The 22,359-nt window shown below is 31.5% G+C and overlaps 1 protein-coding gene across 1 annotated transcript in view; it reads left to right on the forward strand.

Moving 5' to 3' along the window:
- dally (division abnormally delayed protein) overlaps window positions 1-22,359 on the forward strand; it is a 190,427-nt gene that overhangs the window by 88,127 nt on the left and 79,941 nt on the right. Inside the window, exon 4 of the mRNA XM_016060607.4 lies at window positions 10,263-10,522. Coding sequence (XP_015916093.2) covers window positions 10,263-10,522 — 260 coding nt within the window. The remainder of the gene's footprint in view (window positions 1-10,262; window positions 10,523-22,359) is intronic.

Consider the following 22,359-nt stretch of genomic DNA (forward strand, 5'->3'; position numbering starts at 1 on the left):
ATTAGTTGGACGGCTAGGGGACTCTAACCCATGATCCGTCTACCACTGAAACTATTTCATGTCAGCACTGTGGTCGGTGCAAGCAGAATGCGGAATTCATATCGACCAGCCATCGCTGGGATTCGAGCCTGGTTCACCTCATTGGAAGGCGAGTGCTTTATTCTCCATGGCGCCAGCTGAATGTTTGCAAGGAAAATGGCGCTTTAAAGTTAAGCTAAATTTCTCCGCATAAGTTAAAATGTGATTAAGGTGAAGTTAATTAAATATCTCGCATCGACTATGTTGAAATATCTATATGATGAAATATCTTTCTTCTCGTCTACATCTTTTACTCCCATTGTCGACGTTGCTTTTAGTTTAATTTGATTCTCACGATTCTTTCTTTTTAAAGAATAAAATAAATAAATAGTTTATGGTACTACGGTTTTGACTTAGTTGATTCGGGACTATATATTGTGTAATTGTTTTTTTCTTCTTTATTTATTTATTCATTTGAGTTGCTATTACTGATCACTGGTAAGAATATCTTCTATAACGGTAACACTTATATGGATAAATCTTGATTGCTGAACTTTTCTAAAGTGTTCTGGAAAAGAACTTGTTAATAACGTTTTGAAAACTTCTTGTATTTTTCGATTTGATCAATTTGTTATTGTTAACTTCAAGTAAGCATTCGTAGGGCGTATTTGTTTTTTTCGTGCCAAGTCTTTAAATGAAGAGTTCGCAATAGAAAAACTCCTTATTGTTTCTATGCATTCTGAAAACCCTTTTCTCTCATATTCAATAAAAGCTTTATTTAATTTCTTCTCTCTTCTAAATCGAATTAAGGCCTTTAGATTACGTTTGATTTATTGATGTATAAATTTAAAGTGTTTTATTCAAACATTTTAATGCATATAATAATAAATAATATTAAAGAAAGTACTTTTCCGACATCTTTAAAAAAGTTCTATTGTTTTAGGTTCTGTCTTTACTATTTTTATAAATCGAAACATTAAATTTTTATAGTTAAAAAAATTTACTGGGACAACACTGAAGAATATATTGTTGAAAAAATCTATCCTTGACCGGCATCCCACGCTTTCAATTTATTACTAACGAAACTCTTTAATTATAAATTATTGCGAAATATTTCATCTTGTACTAAGGTTGAAACTACAATCAAGGAATCGTAATTAAATTTTTTTTAAAATTTTAAGACTTTAATTTTACTCAAGTTTTCCGGTAATTATTTCAGATTAGAACTTAGGACTCAAACTAATTTGGCGTCGCAAAAACCACCAAGCTAAGTAATTGTTTTTTTTTTTTTTTCTTTTTTTCTACGCGAAATTTTTCGTCAAATGATAAATAAGAAACGGGCGTCCTTTATTTTAGAGAGTTTTAAATTTGGCCAGGAGTTTAAATCTGTTATATTTTTTTCTGAGAGAAAGATTTTTTTATTCCTCGTCCGCGAATGCCTACTTTTTTGAAATAATTATGTACCATAACTTAATTGGTCATCTCGTACAATGACTATTTCGAACTTAAACTCAGAAATGAGAATATTAAATTAAATTGAATTAAATTATTTTTCTTTTTGGCCTCTAATAAGGAAGACGATTATCACTACAACATAAAATTTATCATTCAAAAAAAAGGGAAATTTTTTTTCTTCCAGTGCCCACATGGAGAATGACCTTTTGTCATACAGGCATCGGAAGGGCAGATTTGTTGGACACTCTTTCAGGGGCACCATATTAGGTGCGCCAACGTTGCTCCCACAATAAGGACAGATAATACAGAGATGGAAAGAACATCCATGTCTTGCCCGGGATTCGAACCCAGAACCTTTCTGATGCAATGCCAGTTCCCTGCCCCTACACAGGCCTTTCGCGAAATTGGGAAAATAAGCGGATAGTTTTCATAATAGCGCTTGAATTGGCTAGTTTGGCTGAAATATTACCAATAAGAGTGGTAGTTTTTTTATTTAACAATATTAATTTTAAAATTTGAATAATAATTATTTTTAACAAAATATAAGAGCAACAACTAGCGTGCTATAAAGAAATTGAGCATTTCTTTCATTCCCCCCCCCCTCTCATTTAAGGTAATTTTTCGAAATTAACTTGTTAGTTGTATTATTAGTAGGTTGCAATAAGCATTACGCCAGTGAGTTTTTTTCGTTTTTCATAGTAACCTAATTCGATTGGCATCAGTTTCACTATATTTTGTAATAAAATGTTTTGTTGACATTAAAAAAAAATTGCTTGGTGAAAAATGAAGCTGCGCCATAAATGTACTGTTCTTGTAAAAGTCATTCTATACTGTATAGTTACATGTTTATTACAACTGTATCTTTTTCACCCCTTGTACTCGGTGTTGAAAATCATTCAAAAATTTACACTGCCGTGGATAGGCTACCACCTTTTATAAGTCCGCCAAGATCACTTAAATTTGTCGGTGAAACAGTAACTAGTTTTTTGCACAGCTTTTTGATTGCAGACAGCGATGAATCGATCAAGTCTATTGTTGAATCAGGAATTAAAGACGGGAAAAAATTTCTAGTAGAAAGCATCGTTTATTCTTTTAGGGTGCAAATTCCAATTGGTGTAGCTGTTTTGATAGGACTGCTGATATTCTGTTTGTTCATTGGCTTTCCTTGTTTCGTGCATTTTTACAGATATAAACAGTTGACTTTCTCTGATGACCCGAACTACGAATCCTACGTCGATTCCAGCGGGAAAGCGTGGCTGACTTTTGAAGTCTTTACAATTTGCATCTCCGTAGCTATTTTCGGTGCCGTTGTTTTATGCATAGCTTCGAATCAGCTGAAACAAACGGTGTCAGAAGCGTATAGATTCTCGTATTATGCAATAGACCTAACATATACGATGCTAGAAGTCGTTAAAGAAAATTATTTTTATCGTTTGAGCGACATTTCGCGAAGCGTCGTTCATTCGCTATATTCCCTGCAAGACATAAACGAGAAAGTGAGCGAAGTATTTGTAAACGAAATGATGAGTTTTTTAAAACCCGTTGATAAACTGGCGAAATCTATTGACTGGGAAATCGCCCAGATGAGAGAATTCTTGATTCTGCAATCAATCGCTCTGGATGAACTATCAAATCAAACAGTGACACGTATGATAAAGTTCCACCAAGACTATATCGATGCTGCTAAAAGTTTGATAGAGGCATATAAAATCGAACATGGAAATGGCTCTTCCTCTTTTTTAGATCCCTTACTATTTCAGTCATTGAACATTACTATGAATGTCAGCAGCTTATATGATTCAGCTATTGCTGTTGTGACTGACATTTCAAAAACCAGTCTGAATTCCGGTGTCCGAAATATGCATCAAGGCCTTCAGCTATTAGGAGAGTCTTCACATTACGATCCATCGAATCTTATTCAAAAGTTCAAGTTATTAGCTTCTCAAATCGAGGATCGAGTTGGTTTCACAGTTTCCGGTTTCATCACCTTTACTCAAAAATACGTTAACGAAGACTATCGTAAATTATTAAAGCTACTGGCTGACAACATATACAAAGATACTAAATCAGTAATATATCCTTTTGGAGACGTTATGTTTGCTTTAGGTTCTATTAGTTTAGTTGTATCGGTATCGTTAATATTAGCGTATTTCATTGCACTTATTGGTTCTAAAGGGTTTCGTGTGGAAGAAAATGCCGAAGAAGGTCCTTTCGTTCGAACATCTCTTTCCCAATTCGGTGGGCATGTTTTGCTGTTTTTCTGCTATACAGCTTCATTTGTAATTTGGATATATTGGGGATGGTGTGTCTTCCTATTTTTAATGTCTACCATTCCAAATCTGTTATGCGAATCAACAAAAGACTTAGCCATTTTGGAATCTACCATTGACTTACCTTTAGTAAGAGATGAATGCAGATGGTTTTACTTGTTTTCATCTAACGAGTTTAACACCACTCTGAAGAAAAACATTGAACATTGCCGAAGTGATCCCACCTATTTTGTGAGCCTTCCAGATTCAATCGTCAACGCAAGTTTTGCTGAAGTTTTTAAATCTGATTTGAACCTGTCGTCGACAATAGCTTCTTTCAAAGTGAATCTGCGCAACATATCTCGTTTCAATTTTTCGCATTCGGAATCAATTGTGAAAAAATTAACTACTTTGCTTGATTTAGTGAACACACATTCCTTTTTTAAAGTTCTTCTAAGATACATCAGAAACGTATCGTTCAAAATTAAACCGTACAAAATATTGCAAGATTTAATAGACAGTGACAAAGTATCGAACAATGTATCACATAAAGCAACACAGTGTTTAGAAGCTTATGATTCTTTGATTGCATGTCTTTCGAATGCTCTGAGGAATGAAATTATTTTTGACATGGGTAAAAAGAAACTTAATTTGACTATACAGAACATATTGAAGGAAATAGATTATCTTTCAGTGTCCTCTGAAGCTTTCCAGGACTCTGTTTTAAATAACAGTGTGCTAGTTTATGAAAACATTTTAACTAGACATTTAAATGTTAGCATTGATGATGTAGCTCACGATATGAAGGCAGCATTGCGCAAGTTTCGACAATCAATATCGTTTTGTAGTGGCATTGATGTTATGCAAACTGAAAGCGAAGATATTTTTTGCAACGATTTACTTCATCCGATTTCTACTTGCTGGCTTGGTTTCCTTCTTGTGAGTCTCTTTCCACTTGCTTGTGTCTTCATCGCTATTCCAACTATTCACTTGTTCGAAGTGCGTCCAAAAAAGAGACCTTCGGCTGAATCTATTGGACCGATAACAGCTGAAGATGTGGACGCTATTTCATCGGACACGCCACAATCTAAAATTGAAAATCGCACAAGTTATGGTACATCGGAAAACTCTCCCGAATCTCAAAAGAATAACTCCCAAAGTAATGAATTACGAATCTCAGAATAAATAGGAACCCGTCTGATCATACTCTCATTGTGGGCCTGTTTTTGAAGTTCCGACTATTTGACAGCAACCTTTCTGGTGTGAATGTGCTGCCAAATCTATAATTCAGTGTAATAATATGCCATTTCAATTTTAATTAAATTACAACTTTGAAACAATATTTTAACTTGTGCTTTTATTTACACATTTCAAACATTTTTTTCAATTGCAACTTAAGAACTCAGGATAGATCTTGAATGGACGAAAGGAAAATTACCTATGTTAACGATAGTATCCACGTTGTATAATTTTTGTTATGCTATGTTTTTATATCTTGTCTAAATGTATTTATGACAAAAGTTTATGTACTTTTTAATGTGTCGTGGTTTGAAAGTTGTTGATCACAAAATTAAATTTTTTGTTGTAAAATAGCTAACTTTAAATATTTATACCATGGAAAAAGTTAAAAATTTACTCTGTGAATCGTGAGATGAATGTCATATAATTTTTCCAAAGGCGTGGTACTTCTTAGATCTTTTATTTTAATTTTGAATCTCTAGTACAATTCAATAATTAAAAACAAGTAGTTGCAGTCCTGAAATCAACTATACAAATGCAAGCGTATGTCAAGAATTATCGTGAAAAAATGTACCTAGCTCTGCTCCAGCTATTTTAGTACGTATCGCATATCACGCTTTTATAACATTATAATGAGAAAAATGCGTGTTTAACATTCATTATAACGGAGGTCAAGATATATGAATTGGCAGCTTCAGTTGGAAAATACTATGCCTACTGACATTTATCTCGCGTGATAATATCGTACGTGAGCCATTATTATTTGATAAGAAAAGTATTCTTGAACCTCCTTAATTGACTCTGAAGTGACGTTGAAACCTGAAAAATATTTTGGTGAATTTATAGTTAGATGTATGAATAATAATTAAAAGTGGTTGACATAGGAAATGCGTATTAAGTTTTTCTGTGCGTCAGTTATCTGTTTCTACTCAAGCCTAGTAATGATTTTTTTGCTTGGCAAAAATTGCGAATTAATTTTGTCACTGTTTTTGATTTTAAAATACATCTAAGATGATTTGAACGTTATTGATTATGCTGTTAACAAATTGAAAGAAAAAAAAGTTTTGCTCGGATCAAATAAAATTCGGGTTTCTTTATGTTCTTTTCATAGAATGCGATAGTCAAATACGAACCTTCCACTAAATCCATCCCCTCCTTGAATTTACAAAAATCAACTGTAAATGTAAAATTAGCGGGAAATAAATCTGTTCTTTTTCTGATGCTTGGTATAAAATCTTTAGCGTGGTACTTACATTTTCTTTCCTTAAAAAACGAACTCCTCACATATTTCGGTTCTTAAGAAGTGGCAAGAAAAAGTATCCTGCTGTAAGACGTAGATGAACTTACAAGTGACTATTGCTACGTAAGTTCATGGCGTTTCGCAGCCAATGCGGCAAACTTGCAAGAAGTGTATGATGGGAAACCAAGACGAATCAGAATTATATTGTATTGCAGAATCCGATATTCCTGCGTCGGGCGGATGAGGGTTTTAGTTGTTTGGTTCAGTGGTCTGTTAGATCGACGACCTTGTTCATGACTGAACTTTTTTCTGCTACAGTCAAATGAAGACAGAACGATGCCGAGTTGATGCAATTAAGTTTTCTCTGCAACTGCGAGGCACCAAAAATCTTCCGAAACGTCAAAAGCTCCGTTCAGTGTCGCTGATTTTGGTCGGAATTTTACCTTATCTTCCATAGCATGTAGCTGCTAACTACATGCATGCTATATATGCACGAATCATGTCACCGTAGAGACACCCTAGATATCTTCCAGAGCGTGAAAAGCATAATTTAGCATCGCAGATTCTGGTCGACATTTTGCTAACCTTCCAAAACATGTAGCTGCTAGCTAATGTAAAAAATGTCAGTAAAAAAAATTTCTCTTGCACTAATGTATTTCAGCTTCTGTTCAGCTCTGTATTTCAGCCTTCGATTCATCAAATTGTAGTTCGTGTAGAAATAGTTCCGAACTATGCCTTGCTATGTGATTCAAATTCTTCTTTGTGCCCTCCTTTGCACTTCTTGCAAGCTTGTAGCACTGATAGTGATTTACGAGGTAATTGACTTATGTGCGAAATGTACCATTATTAATATTATAATTATGTTTAATGCCCTGTAGGAAACTTCAAATCAAATTCTTATAATAATACTCCAAGACTGCCTCTCGATATCCATTATTTTGCGTAATTGTATATTCTCTGGATTACCATTTTAGGAAAGATATATTCGGTCGTAAAAAATTCCGTTTTTATTTCTGAGAAGTATGGATAAAAATTTTCCGATTTCTTCAATAAATCTATTCTTTCTCTCAAGTGTTCCTCCCTTTTCATTCCTGAAATCCTTTCTGTGAGTAATTTTCAGGGTCTGTGAGATTTGTGAATAGTCGATATATGTGTCGCATGCAGCGATGACTTCCTGAAATTGCAGAAGAGATTTAAGATATCGAATGTGAAAAGGGGATGAAAACCGGAAACATAAAAAGACATTTTTCATCTCCCTATCAGCCAGTTTTTTTATAAATCTTTCTGACACCATTTTTATTTTGGATCGAAGGTTTTTACGAAAATGTCTTTAAAATTGTTAGCAGTGATCTAGAATGGGATCAAAAAGAAAGAAAAAAAATTATCTCTGTCTGACTACAAAAAGCTGGTTTACCATAAAAAAATACATAATATTAATAATTATGATTTCTTGTTTTTTCCAGTAGTAATTTTCTTTACGTAAGTTTTCATGTTTTAATTGGCGAGTTTGGTGGATGAAGGTGACCTAATTGGTGGATGAAGGTGACAGAGATGTTAGCAATGATCTAGAATGGGATCAAAAAGAGAAAAAAAAAATTATCTCTCTCTGACTACAAAAAGCTCGTTTACCATTTAAAAAAAACAAACATAATATTAATTATTATGGTTTCTTGGTTTTTCCAGTAGTAATTTTCTTTACGAAAGTTTTCATGTTTTAATTGGCGAGTTTTGGTGGATGAAGATGACAGAGATGTTAGCAATGATCTAGAATGGGATCAAAAAGAGAGAAAAATTTATCTCTCTCTGATTACAAAAAGCTGGTTTACCATTAAAAAAATACATAATATTAATAATTATGGTTTCATGGTTTTTCCAGTAATAATTTTCTTTACGAAGGTTTTTATGTTTTAATTCAAGAGTTTGATGAATGAAGGTGACCTAATAGTGAAGTTGAGTGAATTAACTTTAAAGTTCGTGCTTTGATAATAAGGATTATGCTCTTGCCTTTGTTTCTTAACCAAAAGCTTCTAGTTGTTATAAATCACTGACACTCATTTTAAACTGATCGCGTCATAGCGTTCGCATTTTTGGCGTTTTAATATACCGCCAAAACACAGACTTTCTAAAGCTTCTTAAAGACTGTTTACTTTTTTCAGCTTTGTAAATACTTAAAGATTGCCAGTTAGTGCAATCTTAACAGTATTTTTAAATACTTATAAACTACGAGTTTTCTTCGAGCAATTTAAGTTTTTCAGAAATTTTACTTTTGACCTTCATCCTCACCATGACCTGCATTCCGGTCGCCAACTGAATATTGCAGTACAGCTTTTACTAACCATGGACAAGCTTGTACATATTAAAGCGGTAAAATTAGAACATCTTACATTTATCTTGATACTTGAAAAAGTTGTTTCTTTGCTCTGATTTAATGTTTCATATTTTCCTAACGGAACCATATTCAAATTTAAAAAATTCTCTTTAAATTATACACATATATTTTATGATTATGAGAAAAATATTCGTATAACAGTAACTCAGGAATAGTTAATTTTCAAAATAAATTAAACTCGAGAAATCGATTCATTAAAATTCCATTTAATTCGTTAAAACATATCTCTTTTGGAGTTTCCTGTTAGAATCAAGAAAGTGTTTTCAAAATGAGTTCCAAATTAGAATTTAATTCTGGCAGACGAAAAATGCAGTTGTTATAATCTTATGAGCTAATTGAGAATTAGTTGTTTAAAATAAAAATAAAAAATTTGATCAACTGATTGTGACCTAAACAAATACCACGATTTGCCCACGTGTTACGTCACTTGCAAGTATCCAATTATGAAAATCGCAAAATTTCCTATAACGGCAGAGTCTTTAAAATCTGAACTATTAATGTGTCGGAAATGTTAAATGACTTCCGAAATTGCAAGTGCCATGTTAATTTTTTGCGGCTGACTTTGCGATGTTTTCCGATTGCAGACATCAAAGAGAAAAGATCTTTTGAAGTCCGCGGCTTCTGAATACGCAAGCGTAGTCAAGGTAGCTTAAAAGAGCACAGACACTTAAATGTGTTAAAAACAGCAATAGCAGTAGTGAATGCTTTTCATATCTTTTGAAGCTCCGATCCTCTTCTGAGATATCTCAATGGATAAGTTGTTTCAGACACTTATATGTGTTAAAAAAAGAAGATAAACTCTAGAGAAAGTTGCGTTGAGTGATGCCTTGTTGATGTCTAGGGTCAAGGGTTGGTTGTCCAATTAGACAGTTATGAATCTCACTCTTTAAACGCGATGCCTCTCTCACAGGGGCACGTGTTTATATTATTGATATCAGATGTGCGGCCTTTTATACCAAAGGTGGTGACAGTCTCTTAACTAGCGCGTTTTCAATTGTTCAACTGCATTTTATTTTAGCTACCGACGGCTCTTTTCTATTGCGTGTTTATGACGGAGTATTTAAGTTTTGGTGATGATGTAAAGTTAAGATATTTCTTAAACGCTTAATTTCCTCTACTCTTGTTACCTGTTTCTTCTTGAAGTTTTTATTATTTTTTTATTTTTGAAAAAATGCGACGATGTTTCCTAAATAAAGATCGTTTCAAAGGATCTATTTGAAAATTTTATCTCGCTTTATTGTAAGGTCATTATGAGAAATAGTTACGTTTTCAAAAGTCGTAAGCCAAAATTAATTATGGGTGGGTTTCTAAATGTTACAAAAACAAGCTTCCTAAAACCGGAAGAAATATAGAAAACTTCCGGTGTATTCCTCCGCTTATGTTACGTTTACAAGGCGAGGTGTGAACAGGCTTGATATTCTAGGAAGTTCTATTATTGTTATTTGTGTTTAAATCTTTAGCGCGCACACACATATACAATTTTACCATTCATGAAAGTTACCTTCCATCAAGTGAACCACAAGTTTTTTTGTACTGCAAGTGGTCTACACTTACTAATGGTCTAATATTACGGATTTCATTGTATTTTAATAATCTTTTTATATAAAAATTTCTTTTTTTCTTAGAAAAATCATCCTTAAGTAAGAGATTACATTTATATTATTTGTTACAGGTTAAAGTTGCTTGTGGCCATCCCAGACGTGCCACGAGAGATATTACTGAACCTAGTGATCTCACTCCCGGATCTATTCCGGGAAGGATAGTTCCTGTTCGATCGGCTGATGACAGCTTATACAGGCGTCTCCAACAAATAGTTCAAAGACTGTCTGAAACTAAAGGACATTATGCCAATCTGGCTGATGCTGTGTGCAGTGATGAAACGTGGGCCGTCAGAGAAGAAGGTCAATGCTGGAATGGCGTCTATCTTGGACAGTAAGTGACAAGTTTCTTATTTTAAAAGAAGTGACATTAGTTTACAAAAGTTTTAACAGTTCCAATGTTATTTTTAATGAACTTTTGGTGCTGGGAAATGATATTGAGAAATATGAGCTAAATTATCCCACTTCGAAATAACAATTATATTGTATAGCCCGAAATTTCTGGTGTTTGGAAGTGACGTTATTCATATTTATTTGCTTCACTGGTTCGTGTGGATCTGGATTACATTATTTTATTATTCAAATAATGCGTTCAAACCATATTCTCAATAGTCAACTTAATTCTTGCTCAATTCACTTTTATAACCAGGGGTCTGTCCAAGCCAAATTTACTACCATTTAGCGTACCTTCACAAGTTCAACCTTAGTTAAAACGGTAGTTTCACAAAATACTTTTTCTTAAAATTTTATTTTTGTGTCTCGTAAGAAACGATAAATCCATATTTTTGTGTTGATTTTTTAATATAATTTTTAATTTTCACAAATTATGTCTATATTTTCACAAAGTAGGTACCTCTCGGAAAAACCCAGACCGACCCCTAATAACTTAAAACGACGTTCAGAAATCATAACCCGTTGCTAAATAAATGTGGGTGCGATGAAAATAATCTTATTTTTAAATATTTAATTTTTAAATATTCAATTTTTTGTTAATGCTAGCTAATAACAAACTAATTTTTAACTACATTAGGAGACAAAAATTTTTTTTTTTTAAGTACTTTTGCCACCTTCAGTAGTTGGTTATATTATTGGATATTTGCGGGGATAAATCATGGTATTCGTTTATGGCACGATTCAGCAGTCAATCAGATTTAACACACACGAGTGACGTCGCTTGCAGATATCCAACTAAATCTCATCTGAAAATCGATTCAGCATGGTAATAGACTAAAACTAACTGCTGTGACGTTAACACGCCATTCACAACCACTTGATTGAACAACCAGGTGGTGTAAGCAGTATTCTTCTCAAGTAACTAGCATCCAATTATCAAAAAAGACACTTTTCTTTTGACAAATATTATTGATGGCTCGCTTTTATATATACACAAGCCCGGCATAAATATATTATTTTCTAATTGTTGATGTTATTCATTAAGCATGCCGACAGAAGGCAAGAGATGCATGAAAAAAGACGTAGGTGCAAGAAGTACAAATTCAAAAATTACCTTTTTTTTTTTTTTTTTTTTTTTTTTTTTTTTTTTTTTTTTTTTTTTCCTTTCAATTATTACACATGCTCTCATTAATACTATAATATTTTTAAAAAATCTAAATTGAATAACAGCGTCATAGATTTTGAATTTAATGGCTTTGTGATATTGTTTTCCTCTTAAAATGTTGCGGTCTAAAAATATGCTTAAATTGATCAGCTTCTGTCATGAACCAGGGTTCCCACGGTCCTTAAAAGTCCTTAAAAACTGCTTAACTTTTATTTTGGAAAATAAGGGCCCTTAAAAGTACTTAGTTTTGGTACAAGGTTCTTAAAAGTGCTTAATTTTTCAGCATCACTATAGTTGATATGAACAATTTTTCAGTTCGATGTTTTAAAACAAAAAGTCGTTCTTTTATCTCCTAGAATTAGATCATGCACGGTGAGTAAAGCATTTAGAGAGACAAGAAGGAATGTGTGTGAGATGGCTACAGGCAAGGAGAAGAAAGCGTGTCTTTTTATTAATATATTGGTTCTTTCATTAATATATTCTGCCCTTTCCCTCGAATGATACTCTATGAAGAGTGACATTCTAAAAGAATAGAGTGTGGACAAGGGAAATACTGCAGATGGAAGAGATAGTGCTTTTGTGGGGGGGGGGGGGGGGCAGTTCTTAAGTAGGAGACCCACACTGATCTTCAAAATTGACAGGATTCAAGAAATTCAGTTCGACTGGTAATGCATCTGCTAATAGGAATAAAGTAAAACCCTAAGAAAAGAAGTATGAAAAAAAATTTTGAACTAGAATCCGTAACGAAAATTATTTCCAAAAATCTTGGAAGAATTAAATAAATTTGTATAATATTTCAGTGTGTAATAAGTAACTGTAAATTTATAAAAAGCAGCAAAATTTTTCAAAACTCAGGATTGTACTAAAAATTAGACAGATATGTAATAAGCAGGGTTTGAAAACTCCCATCCCACCTAGGTTTTATATCAAAAACCTGAGATTTATTGAGTTTTTGAAGAAAAACCAAGTTTTTTCGAAAATATTTTGAATTTTTATTTCTGAGTACTAAATAATGCATGATTTGCTCCTAACAAGAAAGTTAAATGTTAGGTAACTATTTATAACTTGTTTTGCTGCAATGTAAATTTTTTTTTTAAAGTTTTAGATTGTTACACAGTTAGATTGTTATTGTTTTTGTTTCTTAGGGATAAGTAGATTGTTACATAAAAATTTAAATCTACTCAATTATAGGATCCCAAACTTTTTGTTATTAATGTCTATTAGAATAAAATTCAAACTTAGATTTTAATAATCATTTTTCTCAGTTAACATTGCAACTTAATATACTGTTTCTTTTTTTCTTTTTAATATTTTTTTTAAAGTTTCTATTCAACTTTTGGTTGCTTTAAAGTTAGTAAATGTTTTTCGTCAGATTGTTTAGTAGTATTAAAGTTAATTCCTAATGTCAGTTTTGGCTGGAAATAATTGTAAAGCTCATCTTAAAAGTAAATATAACAAATTTGCTGTTGAAGGATGATTTCAAAATGGTAAGTTACACATTACTTTCAATATGTTCTTCATAAAAATTTTCAATAGATTTTTTCAAAACTATTAATTCACCATAAAAATAAAATATCAAATCATAATAATATTAGAGAATAATATTAAGAATTATACAGGATGATAAAGAAATGTTACAAGTAAATATCTATAAATTATGAAAAAATAAATAATTTATAAATATTTGTTAATTAAGTAACCTTACCAATTTTCTAGCCATAGGAATACATTGATACCTTTGAAAAATCTTTTTGGACCCTATTAGTAATACTATTAAAAAACATATTTAGAACAAGTTTGAAAATTATAAATCTTAAACATAATTGTATTTTTATTCTATAAAAATATTTATTGCAGTGAATTTAAAAAATATATATATTAAGTTAAGTCTAAAGAAAAAAAAGTGGAATGATTCAAGGTGCTTAGATATTAGTATGACCCGTTTTTACTTAAAATAGGACTTAATTTGACATGAAAACTACTCTCATGCATTACTTTAATTCAACTTCTTAGTATACATTTTTTTTTAAATCCTTATAAATGAAACATTTTGTTAGTAGAGAAAAATAATTTTTTTGGCATAACTGAATATTTACCAAGATTGACCCGCAGCTGAATATGTGATGCATGTCTAGTAGCGAAATATAAAAACTTGTAATAATTTTTTCAATATTTTTCCAAAATTTCTTTATTTACTCTAATATATTTCTGCCCCTAATTTTACAATTCAATTTCAATAAAATGATTAAAAAGGGAATACAGATAATTTTCATAGATATCCTTAACAATCTGAAAATGTTTTAAAAATCCAGACCCGGGTTTACAAAAGTTGTCTGGTTCCTACTTTGGCGAGCCCTGAAACAATTATTAAAACAATTTTATCAGTACTTACATTATAATAAAATTGTTTTTCATTATTGATTTTTTTAAGAAAGTTAAATAATTAGCACTGTCACTGGTAGTATATATTTATTCGATGATAAACAATCATACTATTTTTAAGGTCCTTAATTTTTTTTAAAAAAAAGTCCTTAATTTTTACGAAAAAAGTCCTTAAAAGTGCTTAATTTTTGCTTTGTTAAAAGAGTGGGAACCCTGTGAACTTATGCAGTTTCTGTGTATAAAACACAATTTATGTGCATACTTTCCTTCCGGTTTGTGTTTTTATCATTGACTGGCATGCTCTGCGCACAGGAAATGTGAATTGACCACGATAATTTTTTTAAGCCCACTCTTGACCGCATTTTCATCTTCCTGTTATTTTCTCTTACATCGTAAATATTTGTGAGAATTGAGAAATATTTTCATACATTGTAAATTGGAAGTGACACTTAAGTGTCTGACAGAAAACCAACCTCTTCCTGGTTTCGATCTGAAATGTGTAAATTAAGAGTAATATTTCCTATTAAATATGACTAATAATGGCGTCTAATCAGTTTTGATAAGGAACTTATTTTCTTTTTAAGTTAAGTCTACGTTGCTTGCATTTGTATTTCGTAATAGTTATAAGTTAACTAGTGATACATTTTATTTCATTTTCATTTATTTTACTTCTGTTAGCTTTTTTGCGTCATAAGTTCCACACTGTTTAGCCTTTCTTCCGCTTTGTTTAAAGGCTATATATACATCAATACGTGGTGCTATTTATAAAGGTATTAATGTCAATAATGTGATGTTATTAAAAATAATGTTTTGCGAAAACTACAGTAGTTGATGAAACTATTATTGGCTGTTTGTTGCTATATCTCCTACTTGGGTTACTTTTTGTAGCTTAAAATGCTAACCATGCGCTAATCACTTTAACACGATGGGTCACTAACTATCAATGAAATTATTTAAATTATAACTCAACTATTTAATTAATTTATTTGTTTACATTTTCGTCTTGTGAGAAGTATGTTTTAAGTTAAATATATCCTTTTGTAAAAACCGTGTAGGGATTTTTGCGAAATTATTTTTTATAACTAACGGGGAAGCTAGTTTATTTTATATCTTTCCTGCGCATTAATTTAAATCGGCCTACTTTTTTTTTTATTTATACACTTTTTCATCAAAAGCTTGGGAAAGGCGGCTCTTTAATGTAATATATTGTATCTCTCTTTTATTAATTCCACAATTTCTATTAAGAGGTCAGGGGTCTGTTTAGAAGAAATTTGGGTCCGTTAATGGACCCTTCACAAAATATCTTTTCGTAAAAACAGACCCGTCACAAAATATTTTTAACTTAAAAATGGACCCTTCACAAAATGATTTTTCTTTTAATCGGACCTTTCACAAATTTGTTTATCTTCATTATTGTTTTGTTAATTGAATAAACCCTTCCCAGGGTGAGAAAACAAGAAAAATGGACGCAAACGAATTAAATTTTGTCTTCGGCAGACGATTCTTCCATTATTCGTCCGAAATGAATATTCTGCGTTCAGCACAGGGTTTCCGCTACGGTAGCTTTTTTCGCAAAATGCGAAAAGACCCCTCAAAAATGCTAAAATTCAACAAAGCATTTTCGCATTTTTGCTAAAGGATTTTACTAAATTCCATTAAAAAAAAGCTTCCGCGAAAAACCATGACGCTAACATCCAAGAGATTTGGATAAAATCGAAATGTTCAATATATTTATACCTAGCAGGATGCCCCATAGTTCGGAAGAATTACAGCATTATGGTGTAAAGGAAATCCGTTGCATTTTCAATTTGTTTTCGGAATCTCCCAGAAAAGATTTTCAGTTTACAGAAACTGAATTACTTTGTGCATGGGGATTATTTAAACACATCTTAATGCAACGATGTAAAAACATGTCATTTAATGAATTACTTTTATTTTTATATACCAATGATGTGTCTGAACAGTACCCATTAATAACTTCTGTTATAGAGTATTGTGCAACAATACCAATGCACACTGCTGACTGTGAAAGGGGCTTTAGCTGCCTTAATTTGATTAAAACTAATATTCGAAACAGGTTGTTAATCAACCATGTAAACAATTTGTTAATGATTAATATTGAGGGCCCTGAAAGTGCATTTAACTTTCAAGAAGCATTTGTAAAATGGGCAAACATGAAAGAAAGGAAGATTGTTAATTATAAACCAAAATGTTTTGATAAATAATAAATGTGTTTTTTTTTTGTTATAGGTATTCTTTTTGATATTCTTGTACATTAAGCTATTTACAGTACTTGTTTGATATAAAGTAATTTTATAAGCCTAATGGCATTTTAGCATTTTGCTAAAACTTTTTTTCAGATTTTAGCTTTTTTGCTAATAAATTTTTAGACTCAGCTTAAACCCTGGTTCAGCAGTATAGGCTAAATACCAAATATTTGTATGTTGCATCTCTAATTTAGAAGCAGCAATTGCTGTTTATTTTTTAAAATTTAATATTTTTTATTATAATTTTACAGTGCTGAGCATAATCTTGTATCTATTTACAATTAAAAAACTCACTGAAAAAGTTTTTTGCAATAACCGGACCCTATTATACCCCGTTCATAAACGCAGGACCCTGGTTGAAAGAATGTGAGTAATTTTTTCACAAAAACCGGGACCTTTCACAAAATGTCTGGACAGACCCCTGGAGGTAAAAGTATCTTTAGGCCCCTGAAACATCCTAATATATAAAATGTACATGAAATCTAATTATAGTTTAGCCGCTACGAAGTCTAGACTGCGACCTTATTAAAATACCTCAGGACAATAAAACGGATATTTAAACATTTGTGGTAGGTAAATTCACTGCTAGTAGAATAACATTAGATTCCAAATTACGGACTGCACCGAATGGTTTAAAGAACTTTGACAAGATTTGAGACAAAATTCTGATCTGTATGGTATGCTAATTTATGCAATCAAATATGCTTATTTGCTTGAATGAAATATCATATTCATGCAAGAGGTTATTACTGGATGCAATTCTCCGAAAAAATGAGAGGTATGCTATACTGGTTAAAATAGTTTTTATTCCATTAATTGAGCCTATACATTTTATGGGGGGAGCGCGCTGGGGAGAATTTTTTTTTTCCGCATGAGATTTTTTAACGGATTTATCAACAGATACTTAACAGATCTTTGGTATCGTTGATTTCAAATCTGCAATTGGTTTCTCGCTCCAAGTTACAGTTTTTTTAAAATTATATTTTTAGTAAATTTTTTTGCCGAGATGTGCACGTTTAAAAATGTTATATATAAGAAGGGCTCGTGTAAATGTTGCAAAAAACTTTTAGAGGAGTTTATGCACATCTTCAGGATTAAAATTGCATAGAAACTCATACCCGGAAATGTCGTTATACTTGCTAGGTATGCTTTCCTACAATGAATTATTCACGCTTAGAAATAGTTTATAATTATAGCAAGCATTTTGAACTTGTATATTTCGACAAAAAAATAAACTTGAAATGTCATTTTTAAAAACTGCAGCTTGGAAATAGAAACCGATTGGAAATTTGATATCCCCACACCTGTATTAAGAAATATCAATTATTTCTATAAAAGCAACAAAAAATTTGTTTCCCTAGTGTTATTCATAAGATTTGCATGGCTCTAAAGTTTACGTTATATATTAATTCAAAGGAAGCTGATACAATTTTGACAATGTCTTGCTAACAAGCTATTAATGCGCAACGAAAAAAATCAAGAAAAAAAAAGAACTTCAAAAATAATTTTTATGGTACAGTGGAGTAAAACATGAAGGAACAAAAGAAGGGTGGGAAAAAAAATTCCCTAAATAAATCAAAACTTTTTCCTGACCACATTACCATGTAATGATCTCGAAAATTCTGATCCCCGTGAATCCCTTTCTTCCCACATTATTCTGGCAACAGCTTTACCCATACCCTCCCTCTTATATTATGAAAAGAAGAAGGGGAAAGGAAAAAAAGATCTGAAGGGAAAATATTGAGGCATGTCCCACGCTGACCAAGTTCTTTCATCTTTCCCACCTCACTGAATATTTGATGATTTCGCACTTTTCTGTTGTTCTCCACCCCTCACACAAAAAAGATCTTCAAGCTTCAAGGTGTGATAACGCGTACGTGTCTTATCCTACAAAAAATTTCTCCACTTGGAAGGTATCTAATTTCTTGTTAAGTGGGCATATAATTCTCATTATCTTGAAAGTATTTTACCTATTTTTTTTTTTTTTTAAATATTGTTAATGAAATTTAAAATCTTAAATATTCTTCTCAAATCTACATCTATGTTGTAAGCAATTTTAATTGTTCAAAAAGAATTATTTTAAAAAATAAAACTCGCCAGGATAGATAAAATTCAAAGGAGTGTCAAATTAAAAAATTTTCTAGAGAAGCACACCGGAGCGGGAAAGAATAGTAATTTTTATTTCTTAAAGATTTTTTTTTTAAAAAATAAGTACGAAGGTTAAAAGGAAAGAAAAACCAAAATTGCTCAATTAAGTTTAAGATTCCATACAGCAGTGTTTCCCAAAGTGTGGTACGCGTACCCCCAGGGGTACGGGAACAGTTTAGCGGGGGTACGCGTTCTTATGAGAAATATCATGCAACAAACGAAAATTTCAAAAAATTTTATTTGAAAACAAAGCTAGCCATGAAAATTTACAATTACGTATTTTTCTATTGGCTATTTTTTGCAGAATTATCAGTTAATAATTAGTAGTGTCTACAGCCAGTTGTGATTTTCAACTTTTGTGCAATTTTTTTATAATAAAATATACATTAATTTTTTTAATTAGTGGTACACAGCCTTACGAAAAATTTAGAAAGGGTACACAAAAGTCATAAGTTTGGGAAACACTGCCATACAGGACTGATAAGGGGGAGTAAAAAAAATCATTTTTAGGGGAGGAAAATGGTTTTTATGCTGCTTTGTACTAAAGGCATGTAAGGGGCTTTTCTTTTTTAGATAAATATAGAATGATTTTAGCTCCTTTTTTTGTTCCTATTTCCTTATCTTTTTACGTCAGACATGGTTTATTACACCCTTTGATTCCCTAACATTGAGTACATGTACATAATATTAAAACTTCTTACATACTCATGCCTAGCTTTCGTGCAATTTAAATTTATACCAACCATCAATCTTTCTGATGTCTGTATTTGTGTCTGTTGTGATGTAAGAAGTTTTGGCAAGATCTCTGTTCTGTTCGAAATTGAGATTTCAAAACTAAGGTTCCATATGATTTTATATTTGGATGTCATAATAATTGTTCTGCCTTTCCAAGGTTCTTCTAACAAAAGTTTCCTCCTCCTGTTTTCCAAAAGGACTGAATGATAAACTGTTTTAAAAAAAATTTAAATATAAGTCGGACATTTCTATTTTGGAAAACATTTCTATTTTTTTTAACGTGATTAGAATGAAAACCTTGTTCAGATCCTGATTTTTTTTTTCTGACCGAGTTAAATTTTGATTCTACAAACGGTACCAAGCTCAGTCCTGCAAGAAACCCAACTGATTCTGACTGGATTGGCTGCACCCAATTAATGTAATTGATTGCAGAATCTATAGGAGAAAACTAGAGGGGGGTAATCCAGAGGCGCCTGTATCCACCCAACACCGCTGCAGGATTCCAACATCTCAACTTGATTAACTAAAGAAAAAAAAAATAAAATTCGCAGTGGCGTTGTGGTGGTATTCCCCAGATTTGAAAAGCTTGATTCGTATGGATTTTTTTTCCTTCTTATTTCTTCATTCATTCGTTTCTTTTCTTCTTATCATTAATTTAGCGTTCAGGCATTGTTTAGTGCGAAAGATCTTGGCTGGATGAGTAATCATTCTGTGAAGTGCGAAATTGATTTAACGAGTAGCCGAAAGAATGGGTTCTTTCAGGGAAATGGATTTTCTAACTAATTTATTAGGTTTACAGTCTGGTGACGCTGTTTAGAAGCTGCTAAATCACCCAATCAAGACTCTAAATCCTAAGTTCTAATAATGGTTTTGTTAATCTTGTTGCACATTTTTCGGATAAACGAATGTGACTTTATAGTTGTTACCGGATAAAACAGTAACGAGAAAAAAGTTATTTTTAATGCACAGTGCGCAAAAAAATAAAGCGGATCATCCTAAGTTATTTTTGATCTAATAATCGGATCTTCACATTCTAGGACTCGAATCTTAAAGAAGGAGTCTTCAAATATGCTAATTAATTAGCTCAGATAATAGTTTACGTTATGAAATCAAACACAAAAGTGTTTCTCTGAATAAATAAAATTTATTTTTTTCTCAGATTCGGATTTCTGACCCTCAAAATATAAGGGGGTAGTAGCAATCTGGGAAAAATGGTCCCCAGGTCCTTTTAATCTTAGTTTTATTTTTTGCTTATTTCACCATATCTTGAGAACTTTTAAAGCGAATAAAAAAAAATGTTTGCAAAAAATTTGTATATTTAAAGATAATTCTTTGCAAAATGTAACTTATAGTAAATATTTATTATTTTTTAATATTTTATTCAATAATAGTTGATTTTTTTTTTTTTTAAATTTTGACGAAACATCACCTCAGTTTTTCAAAATGAAAAAAATAACGCTTGTTTTAAGTAATTCATTAATTATATTTTTCAATAGAGGTTGTTGTTTTTATTCTATTATGTCTTATTTAGACTTTTTCTGAAACTGCTGTGTTTTTCAATATGTATAGGTATTATACCTATAAATAAGATTGGCAGATCTTGCATTCACCATATATAAGTTCAAAAAAGAAAAAAAAAATTCATATAAGCTTATGAACCATTTCTGAAAAAGAGCTATTTTAGTTTTTGTTTCAACGAGCTTCTTATATCGTAACAAATAATGAAAATAACGAACTATATTATTCTATCAAATTGTGTTAAATTTTATACTAACTTTGATAGAATCTGAGTAGATAGAACGTTGGTCAATAAAAGAAACAGAAAAGAACAAAATGATGCCTGGGCAAAATGTTTGCTGTTTCTATTGTGTGTAAGAGAGAGATAAAAAAAAGTCATATAAATCGTAACTTCTTTTCCATATTTCCCCTTCTTGTCAAATCATCATCATCGATGCCCTCAACACGTTTCCGTGGCGCCCCTGCCGCCCTTTCAATTTCCTACGCCCGGTTGAGCGCCCCATCCAAAGACGATATCTGTGTGCTCCTTCATCTGTATTCTTCTCTCTGCTGTTGTCCGGAAAAGGTCATAATCGATGAGATTAATCGATTAAGTCACGTTCCTTGTGATAATCATCATCGTTTTGGTCTTAGATCGGATTGGAAAAGAAGAAAAAAAAGATTCCTCTGAGATTTTTCTGTGGATATCCCCTCCAGGGGAGAATATTGACATTAAAAATGGGAGATGCGTCAGTTTTTCTTCGTTTTGTATGTTTGATGGCGAGGAATGTAGATTTATTAGACTTTATACAAAGTAAATTTATTGCTTCTGCTTTTCATCTTCATAGGTTGCCATTTTTCATTTTTCTTTTCTTCAGAAAATAGTACTTTTATGAAGAATTCTTCTCTTAAAGAGATTTAAAACCTGAAAATAACAAATTTAGTTTGGTTTCTTGATATATATTCTAAAATAGCTACATCGCTGCATTTTTAAATGTTTACGAAGTTGAAAACCATACGTTATTTTTCAGAATTGTTTTCAAAATTAAAAAAGCCTGTTAAGTGACATTTTACTGAATTTATGAACGAAAAAAAAAAAATCGTCTTTTGAATATTTAGAAAGATTATAAAAGTTATTTGTAAAATATCGTTTTCACAAATTAAAAAAAAAAAAATCACCATTTTTAAAATTAATTTAATTATAAATTGATGTTTTTTGACATTTAACGTTGACAATTGATATTTTAACATTTTTAAAGCTGCGAATTTGAGAAATTTCTCAATACATTAAAAAAAAAAATTAATCTTTTTCGCATTGTTGTTATCACAATTGTCGTTATTTTTAAACTCTTCATATGATATAGCCTTCATATGATATAATCATCAATGATGGGTAAAAAATAATTTGATCATACAATCATTAATTATTATAATCTCGCAAATACAAATATTATAATTTTCATAATATTTTTAAAATTTATTTTTGTTTTTTTTTTCATCTATTTATATTGGCTTACTCTAGTTATTTTTGTTACTTATTTTTATTAACTTTCTTATCCTAAATTTCCCATCAAAATTTGTACG

Source organism: Parasteatoda tepidariorum, chromosome 3, assembly GCF_982258835.1.
Source record: "Parasteatoda tepidariorum strain Cologne lab strain chromosome 3, Ptep-v5.0, whole genome shotgun sequence".
In the NCBI taxonomy this organism is placed as follows: domain Eukaryota; kingdom Metazoa; phylum Arthropoda; class Arachnida; order Araneae; family Theridiidae; genus Parasteatoda; species Parasteatoda tepidariorum.